This window comes from Netta rufina, assembly GCF_964035555.1.
Source record: "Netta rufina genome assembly, chromosome: 9".
Classification (NCBI taxonomy): Eukaryota; Metazoa; Chordata; class Aves; order Anseriformes; family Anatidae; genus Netta; species Netta rufina.
The window spans coordinates 25087695-25103482 of NC_140132.1; the positions used below are offsets into that span (position 1 = coordinate 25087695).

Here is a 15788-nt window from a genome sequence, read left to right on the forward strand (position 1 = left end):
CACTGATGTCATATGGAAGAATATTTTAAAGCAGCCCAAACTGATGCACATATCATTGTGGTGTAAAGTAAGCCACACAATAAGCATAAGTAATAAATAACTCTTTATTAAAGAACTATAGTTTCAGATGTTCCTATGTAGAACAATTTCTCTTGCATAACATTAACATTGTTTTGCATAACAAAGTAGTCTATGACAACTATTAGCCCCTTTCTACCAAAATTTTTCTAACCCGCGATGTTCCCATTTTCTCAATTGTGTACGTTCATCCATCCCAGTAAAGCACAGGCAAAAATATGAGCAGTCAGATGAATTGTCTTCTGTTAAACAGCAACATCTCTCAAAATTCAGTTGTTTTCTCTTGAAGTTACAACATGTTTCCTGCTGTTTATCACTAGGAAATTTAAGTGACACCTGAAAAATGCCTCTATGGCCTGATATTCTCAATTACATTAATTGCAAATTTGATGTTGTTTTCAGTGAATGAAGGATCAGGCCCTAAGCTGTACTCTTACCTTCTGAAGAGAATAAAAGCATCCTTAGATTAAAGATTCTGGCAGACATCCTCCACAGGTATTATTACTGTGATATTACACATGGCTTTCTGCCCATTTCCCTGTCAGAGGTTTCTGCTCCCACAGCATTGGCAGCAGAAGGGATGTGTGCACGTCTGAGCCACAACACACGCTGCCTACTACAGTAAATCCTCTTACCTTGACTGCTGGTGGAACAGTGCAACAGCAAAAAAGTTATTGCTACTAGTATTTGCTCTAATACTAGAAAGAAGGCCACTGTTAAACAAGCAGAGAAACTATTGTCTTTGTCAGTTCAATAAAAGTACTTTTTTTTTTTTTTTTACACAACATTAAATAATCTGAGGAACCTGCAGAAAGATACAACCTAGACTATTTCTTTTAGTCATATGAATATTAAACAATTTTAACACTGACTTTTTTTGAAGGCTACACTATGCTTTAGCCTTGAAATATACGCTTTAGTGCCAATGCTAGAATGTTGTACCTACAGAAATTTATTTTACAACATGAGATCAATTCAGAGTAACAAGACAGCACACAAACTTAACACTTCTAATACAGAGACACTTCCTGTTCTCAGTCAGTTTGCTTTCCTATCGAACCAGACCCTTTCACCAAATGATGATGAAAAAAGTGTCAAGGGAGATCAAGTGTTAGATATAGGATCCTTTTACATCCATTAAATCAGTGCATGAAATAAGATCTCATCTCAGCTGAGGGGGGAAATGGTTTCCTGCATGTAGGGATATTTTAGTTTTTTAGGACAAGAAATGATAATGAATGGTTGCACATTACTGAATCATTTCTCCCATGTTCTTCCAAATTAAGAGCTGATAGTTACATCTGAGCTTCTTAGGACACTGATATTATTCTAGAGTAGTGAAAAACTTCTATGGAGAACCTTCAAGACTGAAGAATAATGGGCTACCTCCAAAGGAAACATACAAAGGATCAGAAATATGAGATTAACAGGCTAGGGATGGAGATGAGAGATGTTAAGTGCAGCTTATGAACGAAAGAATGCTGATAAACACAGTTTCTTATTTTAGTACTCCTCTCACTTTTCTTCATTTAAAAAAAAAGATAAATCTGGGGATCCTATACCAATTTAAAGTATGAATTTAAAGCTACATATACAGTGGCTACAGCATACCGAAATGTATGTTGATTGCTGTGTCACCAGAACAAGTTATTTTGGCCACACAAAGTAAGAATGGAATTTACTTTCTGTGCAAGTTGCACTATATGGGACAAAATTATCAGGCTTAATAAGAAGTTTGAGACTGGTGCAGTTGTAAGTGGAGGAGACTCTGCTAACCAAAGCATCTATTTTTAAACAGAATTACTGATAAACTATTAAAGTGCTTTTAAGTAGAAAGGTTTGTTTTGTGTCTTTTTCATATTTACTGACACTAGATGACAACCTAGGATCTGAAGTTTTAAACGACATTCAAAAGTCAATAGAGTACAGTAGCGAGACACACTAAAACAGAAGACAGATTGGTCATACATGTGTATACTTATATGAACATAAGCAGTGCAGCACCATTATCTTCTTTGAAGAATCTCCATCCAAATGGACAATGGAAACATTTTATTTTTTGCTGCTTTTGATGGGGACATGCGTTCCTTTCACACTGAGGTTCTCCATAGAAACTCTGGGTCCCCTGGAACCCACAGATGCAAGTGGTTTCTCCCTGAAACAGAGAAGCACAACAGAAATCACAACCACCATACAGTACAGGGGTGGGGAAATACATTTTTTTTCATTACTGATGTAAAGGTGTAGTCATTGTTTGTAGAACAGATTCCCTCCAAACCTGTGCTGTTACTACCACAGGGTTGAACTGCTTCCTCCTCTCGCACACTTGATGGGAAGAATGAAACAGCTTTGTTTGAAAAATGAAGTAAAGAAATGAAAGTAGCCTTTATAGTAAGCTTCTAGGACTGAAGAGGTACCAGAAGTGCTGTGTAGCTTACAGAACAGGAATATTCCCCTTCTGCAGCCTTCTTCTCTACCAAACATGAAACTGATAAAGGCATTACACCTTCCACTGAAACTACATCAGTAGGAGAAAAACTGAAGCTTGGTGGATAGCAGGAGAGGTTCCTGGGTTTACAGATGAAGCACTCCTCCCTACACAAACTTCTTCATTTTAGGATTATAAGAGGTCTCATTTGAAATCTAACCCAGGAGAGAGGAGTTTTTCTCTCTTCAGCTGTAGGGAAGGTGTCTTTCCTTTTACCCAGGAGAACAGATTAACCTAGTCCTCAGTGAGGATTTTATCTTAATGCAACTAGCCCAGTTTAACAACTGGGGGAGGGAATGTTAACACCTATATATAGTTGAGCTAAGAGCACTGGCATGCAGCTCTAGAAAAAAATGCTGTAACATTTTAGCCTGTTAAATCAAAGCAATTTGCACAGTCAAAATACTAACTTCAAGATTTAATTATAAAAATACTGCCTTGTATTAATTGCAACATCATCAGAAAAGCTGGAGCAAAAAAAGTGCTCTCAGATTGCCAGTGAGGATTGTTTCTTCATAAACAGATTACTTCAGAATTGAATTTTCACTTTTGCTGATATTTCCTTTATCTAGTAACAAACTATTTTTACCTTTTTAATCCATCTTCCTTAGGTATGTGCTGAATACTCCTGTATTTTGGAGCTTCTAAATTGTATCTGGTTCTAGTTGGCTTGAACTTAGTTATCTCTTTCTGCCACTCCTCATCAAAAGTCTGGGCCTCAGCTGAAAAACAGTTAGTTTAATATTATCTTTAAATCAATGCAAGCAAGATAGAAAAAACATTTAATCACAAGCAGGTTTTTGTACAGCATTGTTCATGATTTTGTACACAACCTGCAAACTTTTTTATGTCTGTTTAAGACAACTAAAATCATTGTTGGGCTTAAGTTTCAAAGATAAAAGAAAAGTCAGTGTTGTAAAAAGTATCTGCACACTTTAATCATGCATCTCTGAAATACATCTTTTCTATTACCAACGTGAGCAGTATAGCCATTTAAACTAATGCACAACAGATAGCAATATTCTGTTAAAAATGTGTTTGAAGTACCTTCAAATACAAACAGCTATTATAATCGGCACTATTGGCTTGTATATTGTAACAGAATGCTTAACTGGTTACCTTAGCCTCAAATGTTTGAACTTTTATTGAGTATAAGAACTGATTTGCAGACTTAGCACTTTCTGCAAGACTGCCCCTTTTGCAATGTCAAGAACTATAACTAGTACTCCAAAATTGGTATCAGTGTATAACAATAGAAAACTGCATAAAAAGGACATACTTTCATCCAAGTTGATGAATTCTTGGTTTATTTCTTCATCACCAGTCTTCCTGTTCTTTGATTTTTTTATGACATGGGCACGATCGTGAATGTGATGACCAATAGCCATTTTTTCCAGTCCACTTTCGGAATCCTTAAGTGCTTTTCTTGTCTCCTTAACCTGTACAAAAAAAGGGAAGTAAGTGTCCTTCCAACAACAAAAAGATTAAAAACAAATCTATCAATTTTCTTCCTCAATTTTTTTTTTTTTTTTTTAAATATCTGACTTTTTCAAAAGTTAGGTTTTACATGCTTTTCCAGTTGCCTTACTTCTTGTGTTGGCAGGAAATATACCACAACACAGATCAAGTCTATTTTCCTTCTGCCAACAGACAGAAAGATTAAACAAGAACATCTAAAGCTCCATAACTAACGCACATGCTGGATATTAATTGTTGGGAAAAAAGCCTAGTCTAAATATACTACATGCAGACAAGTCTTCAACATTCTCCGTGACAACAGAATGAGTAATAGCTGATGCCAATATTCTCAGCATGAAGGGACAACTAATTACTAGGTTGTCATGTTGACTGGCTTGAAACCCAGGCAACCACTTATCACTGTGTTCATAAGTATATTATTAGAACCTTTTTGATAACTGAGTGTCTGCTTGAGCTTGAACATATCCCACAGCCAATCATGCTGAACGGCCTTTACTGCTCACATATAGTCTTTCATGAACCTTGCTTCAGGGTTCAAATTCAAATTCAAATTTCTTAGCAGAATTAGATGCAACAGCTGCGACAAAGTCAATGAAAGGGCATCTTCATATGAAGCCTTACATAAGCATTTAAAAGTAGTCAAGTAAAGAGAATGATGTTTTGCATAAGTAGACTGCCTTTTGCTATCTTCTACTGTAGACAGTTTTAGTTTTAAATGCACAGAAAGTGATTTATAGCAAAGAGCAAGACACCTGAAGACCTCCTTGAGAAATTAACTGTTCTGGCACTCAAGTTTTCCAGTCTTTGGCAGGTATAAAATTTAGATATATACTTAGAAATACACAAATAACAAGGAAGAAAACAGCACATTAGTATAAGTATTCTTTATTAAAGACTACATTTACAAAGACATTTTTCTAAATTATAAGAGTAACTGTCTCCAGCAGACAGAACTGGAAGAAAACTGAGGTTTGGTATGGATGAACTTGATAATTACACACCACACTTTTGCTCAGGACTACTTACACCTCCTGGAGCTGTGCGCGTCTGAGCTGAGGCTTGGAAAATTTTTGGCGGTTCATCCCCTATTTTGGAATATGTCATCACAGAGGAGGAGCTGAAGGTGTGTGCATCTGGATGGAGAGACAGCTCATCCTACAAGCAATACAGTCTTCTTATTAAGAAGAGATGATGTTGTGGGTAAGACACTTCTCACATTCTAAGACTACGAATAAGAGAAATAGCCCTGATAAATTAATCCTCAAGTCCCGGCACCACAGTTATAGGCTGTCAAGAACAGACCCAGGCATTAGATATGCTCCTACTGTTGTCCTAGCGTTGTCTGGGCACCAGCCTCCCCATGCCAGGAAGCATGTCAACAAATGAAGAGCATGGGCAGTAACAAGCAACCGCTCAGAAGTTTGTTCTGGCATGGCTTAATTTAGTACTGAAGATAACCTGTAAGGCCAGTCTTACCCCATACAATACACAGTAAGAAACAAAGAGTTCAGGTGAAACAGGGCTTGAGCAATGATGGTAACAAGCCATTTTACAAGATCAGAGTAACACAGTCAATATACTCAGTAACACTTAAGAGATATCAGTGTTATCTTCAAAGACTGAAGAAAGAAGCCGCACTGAAAATAAAACACACTGGAAGATCTAGATGCAGGGTGGCATTTAGGTGTTTGGTGTTTTGTTGTTTAAGTATTCAGTAACACTTCAGACAGCTCCTTCACTTAAGGTGTCAGCTCTGGCAACAGCCAGAAACCAGATAACTCTGAGAAGTTTGAAGCTCTAGAGAACCAAGTATACATTTAGAGTAGTGTTGTTGGCAAATAATCAGTGACAACACTGAAATAACACCGCTATATATTGTGGGTGGGTGTGGGAAGCAGTGTTTTCTTACTGTCTGCTTCCAAGCAGTAACCTTTTTCTTAGCAGGAATTTTGGAGTAACATTTTAAGTAACTGTCATTCTTTACTACAAAGAGTTTTAAAACAAGTGTAAAAAACTTACAAATTTTCTTTGCATCTCCAGCATGCTGTTTCTCATATTTGACATCATTCTGTCCATTGCAAAAAAAGGGTCCCCAAAATCTGCATCATGCTGAAAAACAATACAACAGTTAAAATTAAATCAAAGTGTTGTGATTCTTCAATTTGAGGCTGTTTTTGACATGCTTTTTTTTCCTGCAAGGAAGACCAACAGGGTATTTCGTAGTCCGCAATTAATAGACAAGCAAGACAAACTGCATTTTCTCAAGTGAAAAAATGAAAGCTAGCACAAAGAACTTGATTGCTAAGCTGGAGATGCTGGAAAGACAAAACTGGAAGACTTCTGATGCTAGAATGTAAGTATGAGTAAGCTCATATTGTGGCTAGTGTGCTAGAGCTATTGCCATATGCACTCTAACCTAACTCCATACCTTACGTACTTGAAGATCAAATTATCTTTGTTATGCAAATCCCTTAATACATATGGAATCACACTGAAAACGCATCCCAGATGACAGTTCCTTTTCAGAAGAAAGTGGTTACTCAGCTAAAACTGGCAACAAGGAAAGATCAGAGAACCCTAACTCAGGATCCTAATGGCAACTTAATTACCTGATGCTATGGAAGTATCCAACAAAACATTCATTATTTTGAGATGAAAGCAAAAGATCCAGTGTTGCACAAGGGGCATTAAGACAGGTTTACACACACTGTATTATTAGTAGGGTCTGTAGCTGATGGCATATACTGCCTCCACAGATGAAAGCTATCTTTGGTAAAAAAATAAAAATAAAAAAAATACCAAAGAGACAAAGTAGGGAAAAGGGTAGGCTATCCTAAGCAGCCACCTGGGAAGCTCGCAATGCAGTCCCAAATGAGCATGCTCCTCTGGGCTCCTCTCCAGTGCAGCAGGTGGGGATGGTAGAGATGATTTTCACCATGCCTTTCCCCTTGTACTGTGAACTTTTACTCAGGAGCTGCTCTAACTCCCCACCATGGTGCCTGGTCACTGACACCAGGGGCTCAGGCTGGAGCACACTGCTCAGCTGCGGGCACAGCACTGGGTGGAGGCTCAGCTTCAGCAGGAGGCTGCAGAGCAGGGAGGGGAAGGCAGGTGCAGGGCTGCACATAGCAGGCCCTTGGCATCACCAAGGTGCTACTGACAGTAAACAAGCCCCACATTCCTCCAACTACTGGAAATATATGCAATTAGATTTAAATATACTTAAGTAACTATGTATTATAAAATCAAAAATCTGCAGTATAAGCACAAAGCTCAGTAAAATTCAGGTTCAGAAAGTCTTCTCCCAAGCAGCAAGAAATTTGGATCCTTTAGGGCTATCAAAAGCTCTATGCAATAATTATAATTATAAATTAATAATGATTTGATGCCTTAAACTAGCTTTAAACATCAGTAACTCCAGAAAACTGCTCTCTGCAGTTAAAAGTCTGGACACTGAACCAAGAACATTATATAGCAATCAGTCATAGCTACAGACTCACTACAGGCTAGGGGATAAAACTGGTCTGTGTAACAGCAAAAGGACTTCGATTAGCTAACGCACTTCCTGCACAGGGCAAGTTATCATTCTGTGCCTCTGTAAGAGGTAGTTAAACAAGTAATTTGTAGTTTTGAACATTCAAAAATATTCATGCTTATTTTTACCTGATCTCCAATTAAAAGCCACTAATTAAGCTACTGGTTTTGAACTTAAGGACTCTTTAAAGTTCTCCAAAGGAAGCAAAAACCTCTGAGGCAAATAATAGATCTGCTTTCCCTCAGGTAGGTGTTACAGATCTTTTACAGGATACTCAGGGCCCCAAACCCTGCAGCTCAAAACCATCCCAAGCCCAGTCCCTGCAGAAATTGTCTCCTGAAGCTGGCTGGTCTTAGCCACGAGCACTACAGGTCTCGGTGAGCACCATGGCCACAAGCATGCTGCAAGCCATTAGTGGTCATCCGCAGGCAGCACTCGGGCAGGAGTCCCGCTCCAGGTATTATTTCATTCAACTCCACTCAAGAACAAGCCCTAACAGACACCACGGAGCAGAAAAGCAAGCTGCTAAATAGTAACTTTTCCAGCCTCCACACCAGCATATTTAGCCTACACCCAGCATTTTCACTGAATCCGAAACAATCTTTAATTATTTAGTGTCTCATACCCCAGCACCAGTAAGAGCAGGTTGCAAGCACACCAACACCAGCCCTTGTCCATGCTTTAGTTATGCTGACAGTACGCACATATTAGCAAGAGGCACAAAGATCATTTCTCCTGGGATACTGACCATGCTACCAAAGCCTGCAAAGGGCATGAGGGAGTAGCTTGTTGCCTGGAAGAAAAAGGACCAGTGTCTTTTAGCTGTTGCACCTAGTAGGGGACACAGCAGAAATACCTTTTGCATTTTCACATACAGCAAGTGACATTAAACATTTCTGATCATCTAAAGACCAACATTCAAGAGGACCTTGGTAATTCAGAGTGCCATGACAATGTAATATGAAGCAGTCTCTGGGTATAGAGAAGTAAAAATATTTAATGCTAGTTATGTTTTAAGTGTTGTGACAGCTATTGTTTTTAAGCTTATTCATATGTAGGTACTAGAAACCCTTAAGAGTTGAAAAACACTTGTATAACGTAATCTGTGTACTAAAATTATTTACGATAAGACACAGTCATTCAGATATCACCTACTGCTCTGAAAACACTTTGTTCTATTCATGCCATAAAAATCCAAAGTTGATTAAAAACAACAAATCAATAGCCCCATTTAATGGAAGTTTGTGATTTCAGAAGACCAGCATGTTTAAGTGCTAAAATTCAAAGCAATGCAGCTGACCCATTCACAAGCACTATGTATTACAGACTCATGTATTTATAAAAGATTTCTCTAAAATAACCATCATCTCCTGCAATAAACCAGATGAAGTCTAATTTGTCAGCAGTTTCAAAGGTCATTGCAAAGAAGGTCTAAGTAAGTCTATCATCATATATAGAACCACCTGAAGACATATCCCCCACGAGCAAGTTACATGCTTCTGAAGCTGTATAAATAGATGTAGCTAAAAACACCAGCAAGAACAGTTCCTGTTTGACCAACTGATATTGAATAACCCTACACAACACAGCAATGAAATGCTAGGAAACAAATTGGTGTTTCCAGGAAACTAAGATTGGAGAGTTACATAAAAGCCTATCTAAAGAAAGGCCGGTTGGGCAGAAGTACTAAACACTTCATAGTAAGAACAGAAGGAATTATATAATTCCTGAATAACTTCATGAACTCTTACAGACTAATATATTAGTGACAGAAAAGAGCATGATAGTATCAGGTATCAAAGGATATCACCAGAAATTAAGTCACAAAGTTCATGGATTCCTTATTCTATAACACATACTAAAAGCTGTAGATTAGGCAACTGCCAATAAAAGGAGTCTGTGACAACTATGAGGCTCAAATAATCAGTATAGTTTTGTGACATCTTACACCTCTTAGGTGAAAGATGAGGAACATTAAAAGATACTGGAAAGATTTTAGCACATATGGAATTCCTTTGTGCTTATCAAAATAACAGTGCTCTTGCACCTTCAGTTCCCTTCCGTAACCACAGATAAAGCATGGCATGCTTTAACTTGTTGCTAAGAATAAGGGATAGAAATCTCTTAAGGTATCAAGGAAAAAAGAAGTCCAATCTGTTTTTTGGCATCTACTGAACCAAGGCATAAGAACCTGCTTCAGCAGAGAAAAAGACCATGCCCCAATTAGATCCAGCGACATCTATATTTGAATCTATATTTGAAACTAACTGGTGAGGTATGAGCATGGAGGAAGGAATCTGACAGTTACCCTTTTGACAAGTAGGTGACAGTCTGAGTTTCAACTGTGCTTATTAGGCTCTTAACATCTAGGTTTGAATAAGAACAGCCACAAATCCCTGCAATATGTTTTGCCTTCCAATTGTTTTTTAAAAACCAAGCATTGTTCATTAAATGAAGAGATCATTCAAAAGCAAGGTATTTAGCTTGGTGGAAGGAAAGGAACCAACACTGAATGTACATTCTTTCTAAACACAGAAAAAGAGATAAGACTTAGTTACAGAAGCATAAGCTATAATTGTCCTGAATGCCCAGGCAGTTGAAAAGTTACTTCATGTAAAACATTGTTACCCACTTATTAACTGCAGCTGGTAGTTTACAGAAATACCAGGTTCCATAGGAATACCCCAGATCTTTAATACTTACTTGCTATGTACACAGAGGAGACCAAAGAAAATCAGACCAAATAGAGAATGTGAAGCCTTTAGTTACAACAAAGAGATTGAATCAGGGCTTAACATATCTGTATAGATACTATTTAGGTGGCTGGAACTATGATTTTGCTCAAATCCAATTTCAACATAAATAACTAGACACAAGATACTCAAGTGCAGAGTAAAGGCACCAACATATCGATGTACCTCATAGAGAGAAGTTAGCATAAAAAGGAAATCATGTTCAGAGAAGGCTCTGGCTTTGGATTTTTTAATGCCTTTCTACAATAGAAACATTTAATACTTCATATTCATTAAAACAAGTGTTTGATAAATATTTATTGAAGACATTTAATTAAATGAACAGTGTTCAATAATAGACAGTTTTGTTTCTGTCAAAATTAAAGTTTTAACAAGTCTGTCAGTGTTCAGTAATAAATGCTTAAACAAGAAGCCATTAACTAATTAAAAATATATTCACATTTTACTCAGTGATAAGACAATCTGACCAAGGGTGTAACAGTTGAGGCTCCGTTTCCACTGGGCCAAGTTTAGTAGGTATGGAAATGTGAAGCCAGCTCTATTACCAGTAAATGTAAATTCCGTGTAGCAATCCTTAGAGATTAAGAAAAGACTTACTCTGCGATTTCCTCTCAGAGCAACCTGAGAATCCTGGCGCACTCTTCGATCTACTGTTCTCTCCTCGCCATCTGTTATACTGAAAAATGGATCTCGTCCAAAAGGATCAGAAAAGCTTCTCATCATCTGCCGCATGTATTCATGGTGCGCAGCAAAAGGATCACTGGAAAAGACATTGCACATAGAAAGTCTTTTTTTTAAATTCCAAACAATGTAAAATAGCTGAAATTCCTAAAATTCAGTTTTTCTTATCATTCCATACGGCGCTCTGTCCGTATTTTTTATTTAATAGGACCCAACAGGGCAGTCATTTTTACCCTCCTGTTCCTCATGAGCTGCCACTTGTCCCACAGTTCTTCCCATCTCCCAGGGTGGGTGGCTGTTTTAGTTTTTGTCTTCTCAGATGCCTTCCTTGCTCTCCTGTGTTCTCAGGTGGCCACACTGCATTATCTCTTCTAAAATAACCCATCCTCTGCAGACCTATTTTACTCTATCCTGGACTTTCAATCTGCCAGGAACTACAGACTGACATATATTTTATTTATTACTTCTTTTACCTCTAACCCCTGATATTGTAATACCATTCTCAAGTTCATGCCAACTCCATCCCCGCTGTTTTAATCCCCCACCACTGTACCTTTGCCTTCCCTTTCCCCTGCCTTCACAAGTCATGTTCTCACAGCCCTTTCCTCCACTCAGGAAGAACAAACTCAAAGAAGAGATAAGTTTTCTGTCCCATTTCTAAACACTCAATATCTATCTCCAAAATCCCACAGAACCCCATAAGTAATCCAAAGCTTGCCTTGAAGGTAAAATATTGCTAGTGTTGCAATTTACTTAATTCTTTGCATTCTTTAATTTGGCCAAGAACTAGGGAGTTCAAACTGAGGCCAGAAGAAGAAGAAAGACAATTTGACATTATATGAATAACACCGTTGCCTGTGGTCCAAATGCTAGAAGTGATTACTTCATACAAGAACCATGTTTCATTTCCTCCCTCCATCTCCAGCCTAGTTTTCCCCCTGCAAGCTGCTTTCTTAGCACTACCAGTCACTTCCCAGGTATGTTACCTAGGCTTCGCAGCACCTCATCTTCTTCCTAGCAATTTCCTGGCACTCCCATACAGCTCTCACCCTCCTTCTCTCCAGGGCACCATAACCTTTCCCATAATATCCCCTGTCCCTAAGAAAAGCTCCTGGCTGTTCCTCTGACCTCTTTGGTACCCACTCATCCCTTGCAAGACTCCTGCGCAGGCTTTCTGTTCCCCACCCCTCTCCTCCAGACCCACAAGTACCAGTTTCCACACCACGCGGCCACTCTGATCTGTTTGCTGTCTCTTTTGATGAGAAAGTTGCATATAATTTAATTTTTCCTTTTAAGTAAAAGAGAGAAATGCACTAACAGAAATTAGATTAGAAATGTAAAGCTAGATTAGTTTCCAAACAGGACGCTTAACCCACCAGTACCCCCTTAAGCGACGCACATGCACTGTGGTGCAGACAGGCCGTTACAGCCCAGGAGTAGTTTTTCCACTGCCATAAGCAGGCCCTAATCTCCCCACTCACATGACTGCCGGCTTTAGCTTCAATCCAGTGCGATAAGCAGCTTGCATACAGCCAGCTTGGTTTTCACAGGATGAAGAACAGATGCAAAGAGTCACTGCGTGAGCCAAGATGAGGGAAGCATGAACACACCAGCGCAGCATGTGCATGCCTCCAGTCTCTTTCAACACCACAAACTTCAGACCAGTGCAGTTATTAAGACAAACTAAAAATGAACTGCATTCCATCTATAACTTAGAAGATTTCTCCCTATTCCCTTCCAGTTCAGAAGGAGGGCACCCACAATTAAGTTATCACAACACTGAAGTAAAATACAATTCAACAGGTTTAATTTAGGTAAGAAAAGTTGTTTGGATTTATTGTGCACAACATGTAGCAACGTGTGTCACCAGACAAAGCAGTGCTTGGTACCTTGTGACATTTTCTTTTTGCCTTCTTTTAATGTCTCTGGCAACTTCTGTTGGCCATTCACCTTCCTACAAGGATCTGATATACTTGCAGTGAAAACTATCTTGGGGAGGGGTGGTGGAGGTCTATTTTTCTGTCCTAGATAAAATAAAGGTCTACAAAACAATTTAGAAACACAGCTTCTTAGCACCAGGGACAGGGAAACAGGATATATACCATGCAGCAACTTGTTTTGGAACTGTAGTCTCCCCAAGGAGATTTTAGGCAAACATTTATTAAAAATCTAGCACTGTCAAGCTTTCAGAGAAATAGCCTGATTTCTGTATGCTCTGGAGCAGGGCACAAGCAGTGGGAAGCCAGAATCTGTCTGGAACAGAAGGCTTCCAAAAGGATTAACCATATCCTCTTGATGTCTCCTATGACAAACTCGAATTACAAAAGGAGTATAATCACCCTTATGACACATATATACAAGGCAAGTCAAAGTCTCCTTAATATCCCCAATAAAGGATGCAAGATCTTCAGTCTTTTGTCCCAATCACAGACCATAGGACAGCAACAGGTGTAGAGCAGCCTTGTTTAATTACCATTGATGACAGCCAAATTTAAATTTGAGCAGGGGTGGGGGAAGTACTTTGGCTGAGACACACATGACTTTTGCAGACTTTGCACTATTATACTGGAAAGGTGAGGAGGAAAAAGAAAGGAAGTTCTGTAAGGATTTCACACACTTGGCATGTTAAGCACCACAAAATAGTCTCAAAATTAAGTTATACGTTTGTCTTTCCAGTATTCTGCAGTAACAGAACTTGCACTTCTGTCTTGTAAGTAGTTTATTTGACTTTTAATTAATATGTATTTGAAGGGATCAAAGAACTGAACGTTCAGCCTCTTAAGACTGTTAAGGTCTCACACAAGTACATCTATATGGGGAAATAGACACTGAAAATGCAGAGGCTGATGCTGCTAGCACATATGCAAGCGAGGATTGTCACCAAGATGCATCTGACTGGGTAAGTTTGTGTCCAACTCAGGCTTAAGCCCTGAAGTTTCAGCTGAAGCCTGTTACAGCACACAGCAGAAGTACAACAAGGAGTACTGCAAGAAGTACTGCAACTGCTACTTCTTACTTCAGTGCATGCTCCTGCTCAGTTAAAAAGAAACAGTGTCTTAAAATGATAAGTTCGGTTTGGGATTTTTGAAAACCACACTTTACATTAAGCACATTTTTCAAGTTAGGATGGAACATAACACTGAAGTTGCAGAACAGCACCACCAATAACATCTGCAGCAATAAGACAAAAGCTGCTTATCAGTAAGTTAAATAAGCAGGACAGCTGCATGGGGCAGAGGAGCTCCACCTTCTGCACCTGTCTGAGGCACCAGGGCTCAGCTGGCCGGGCAGCACGTGGGCTGAGTGACTGCTGCTTCCCCAGGCAGCTGCTCGCAGATGGAGACCTCACTTCTCACCCACACGCTATTTCCAGTTCAGCGCTCCAGATCTCTCCTTGTGGGGCAACAGATGCCTGCTGTTAGGCTGCTCTGGAAGCTCATCTTATCTGAAGTAAGAAGCTCATTTCCTTAACTATATGTAAAACAGATTTACGAGGATGGTGCCAAGAAAATGAATTTCAACATCGATCTTTTTCACATGCACTCCCATCCTCTATCTTCCCCAATCTTTTTCCTCCAGTTTTGAGCTGCACGAGGCATTCTAAAACAGCTGTGATAAAATGAATAAAGTGAATAAAGAGGAGAGCAGCTGATGTGTCAAAGGATCGCAGAAGCATGCTGCAGATCACTACAAATGAAGCTTATTCACTGTTAATATTTTAATGCCATGCAGAGGACCCACACAGCCACAGCTCCTGCACATCCCACAAATAAGGATGAGCTGTTAGAAGCTTGAAGCCAGTTGTGCTCATGAGCCCCACAGAGCCCCAGAGACTGCAGCAGGGCCGGGGCCAGGCTCCCATGGGGATGCACCGGGGCAGAACGCCCAGTAACCAGGGGAAACAGCAACAAACCCGCACCTCCGGGCTCGGGGCTTAGCCTCCCTCCTCCTCACATCCCTTACCTTTGCGGGCAATGCCAGGTGCCCTATGTTTATATATATTAGGGACCGCTGAGGCCGCCGTGCGCTCCGTGCCCCCTGCCCAGCCCTGGGGGCTCACTGAGGGCTGGTCCCCGCACCCGCACCGCCCCCAGCAGCTCGGAAACACCCCCACAGCATAAAATAAAAACAAATAAAGAAAGAAATGAAGAGAAATACCACAGAAAACCTACAGCATGCGGCACCTGTCCATCCTCGCCACAACCCCCACGGCTCAGCAGCGCGGCGGCGTCCCCTCAGCGGGCGAGCTCCCTGAGGCCGGGAGCTGGGCTGGGGCAGGCAGACGAGCTGAAAACGGGACGGGAGGGACGAGAGGGACAGGAGGACGGCGCCCCGGCGCCTCGCCTCACCTCACGGCCGGTCCTGTCACGGCCCCGGCCCCGCCTTTACCGGCCGCCCGCCCCCGGCGCACAAGATGGCGCCCGCCGCCCCGCCCCGGTCACGGGACGCGCGGCGCCGCTGCCATGGCAACCGCGGGGCTCCCGCGCGCGGCCCCGCTCCAGAAGCTTCGGGGCTGAGGGGGCGCTGAGGGGGCGCTGAGGGGGGGGGAGGGGGGAGAGGGGACGCTCAGCCCCGTAAGGGGACGGGACCCTCAGGGCTGCTCCCTGCGCTCGGGAGCCGCTACTTTTTAGTACTCTTTAAAATAATCGTGGGGTTTTGTTTGTTTTTTTATTGTTTTTATTTTTTTCCCGCTAGGTGGCAGTAAAATAAAGTCCGTGTGCCGTGAGGGGCAGGCAGTGCCCCCCCCCCCCCCCCCCCCCCAACCCCTCGCTGA

The 15788-nt window shown here is 40.7% G+C and overlaps 1 protein-coding gene across 3 annotated transcripts; it reads right to left on the reverse strand.

The window, feature by feature from the left end:
• Window positions 1-85: 85 nt before the first annotated feature.
• On the reverse strand, window positions 86-15413 carry MLF1 (myeloid leukemia factor 1). 3 transcript variants are annotated; one of them, XM_084292277.1, is made up of 8 exons: window positions 15187-15413; window positions 10931-11093; window positions 8329-8373; window positions 6065-6154; window positions 5072-5200; window positions 3846-4005; window positions 3156-3288; window positions 86-2233 (listed from the first exon to the last, which is right to left on the reverse strand). In XM_084292277.1, exons 1-8 carry the CDS (start codon window positions 15204-15206, stop codon window positions 2131-2133), a joined length of 843 nt encoding a protein of 280 aa, XP_084148403.1. In that variant the 5' UTR covers window positions 15207-15413; the 3' UTR covers window positions 86-2130. The 3 variants fall into 3 exon arrangements, with proteins under 3 accessions (XP_084148403.1, XP_084148405.1, XP_084148404.1); XM_084292279.1 differs by having other exon boundaries at window positions 15173-15413; XM_084292278.1 differs by lacking the exon at window positions 8329-8373.
• Window positions 15414-15788: the final 375 nt, after the last annotated feature.

Excerpts from the sequence above, each read along its gene's own strand:
- MLF1 (XM_084292277.1), bottom strand. The coding sequence starts at position 15,206 with ATGGACAGGTGCCGCATGCT. Across the intron at positions 5,201-6,064 it reads TGGAGATGCAAAGAAAATTT|GATGAGCTGTCTCTCCATCC; the intron begins GTAAGTTTTTTA and ends TATTGCTTGTAG. Across the intron at positions 4,006-5,071 it reads CGCGCACAGCTCCAGGAGGT|GTTAAGGAGACAAGAAAAGC; the intron begins GTAAGTAGTCCT and ends TTTTTTGTACAG.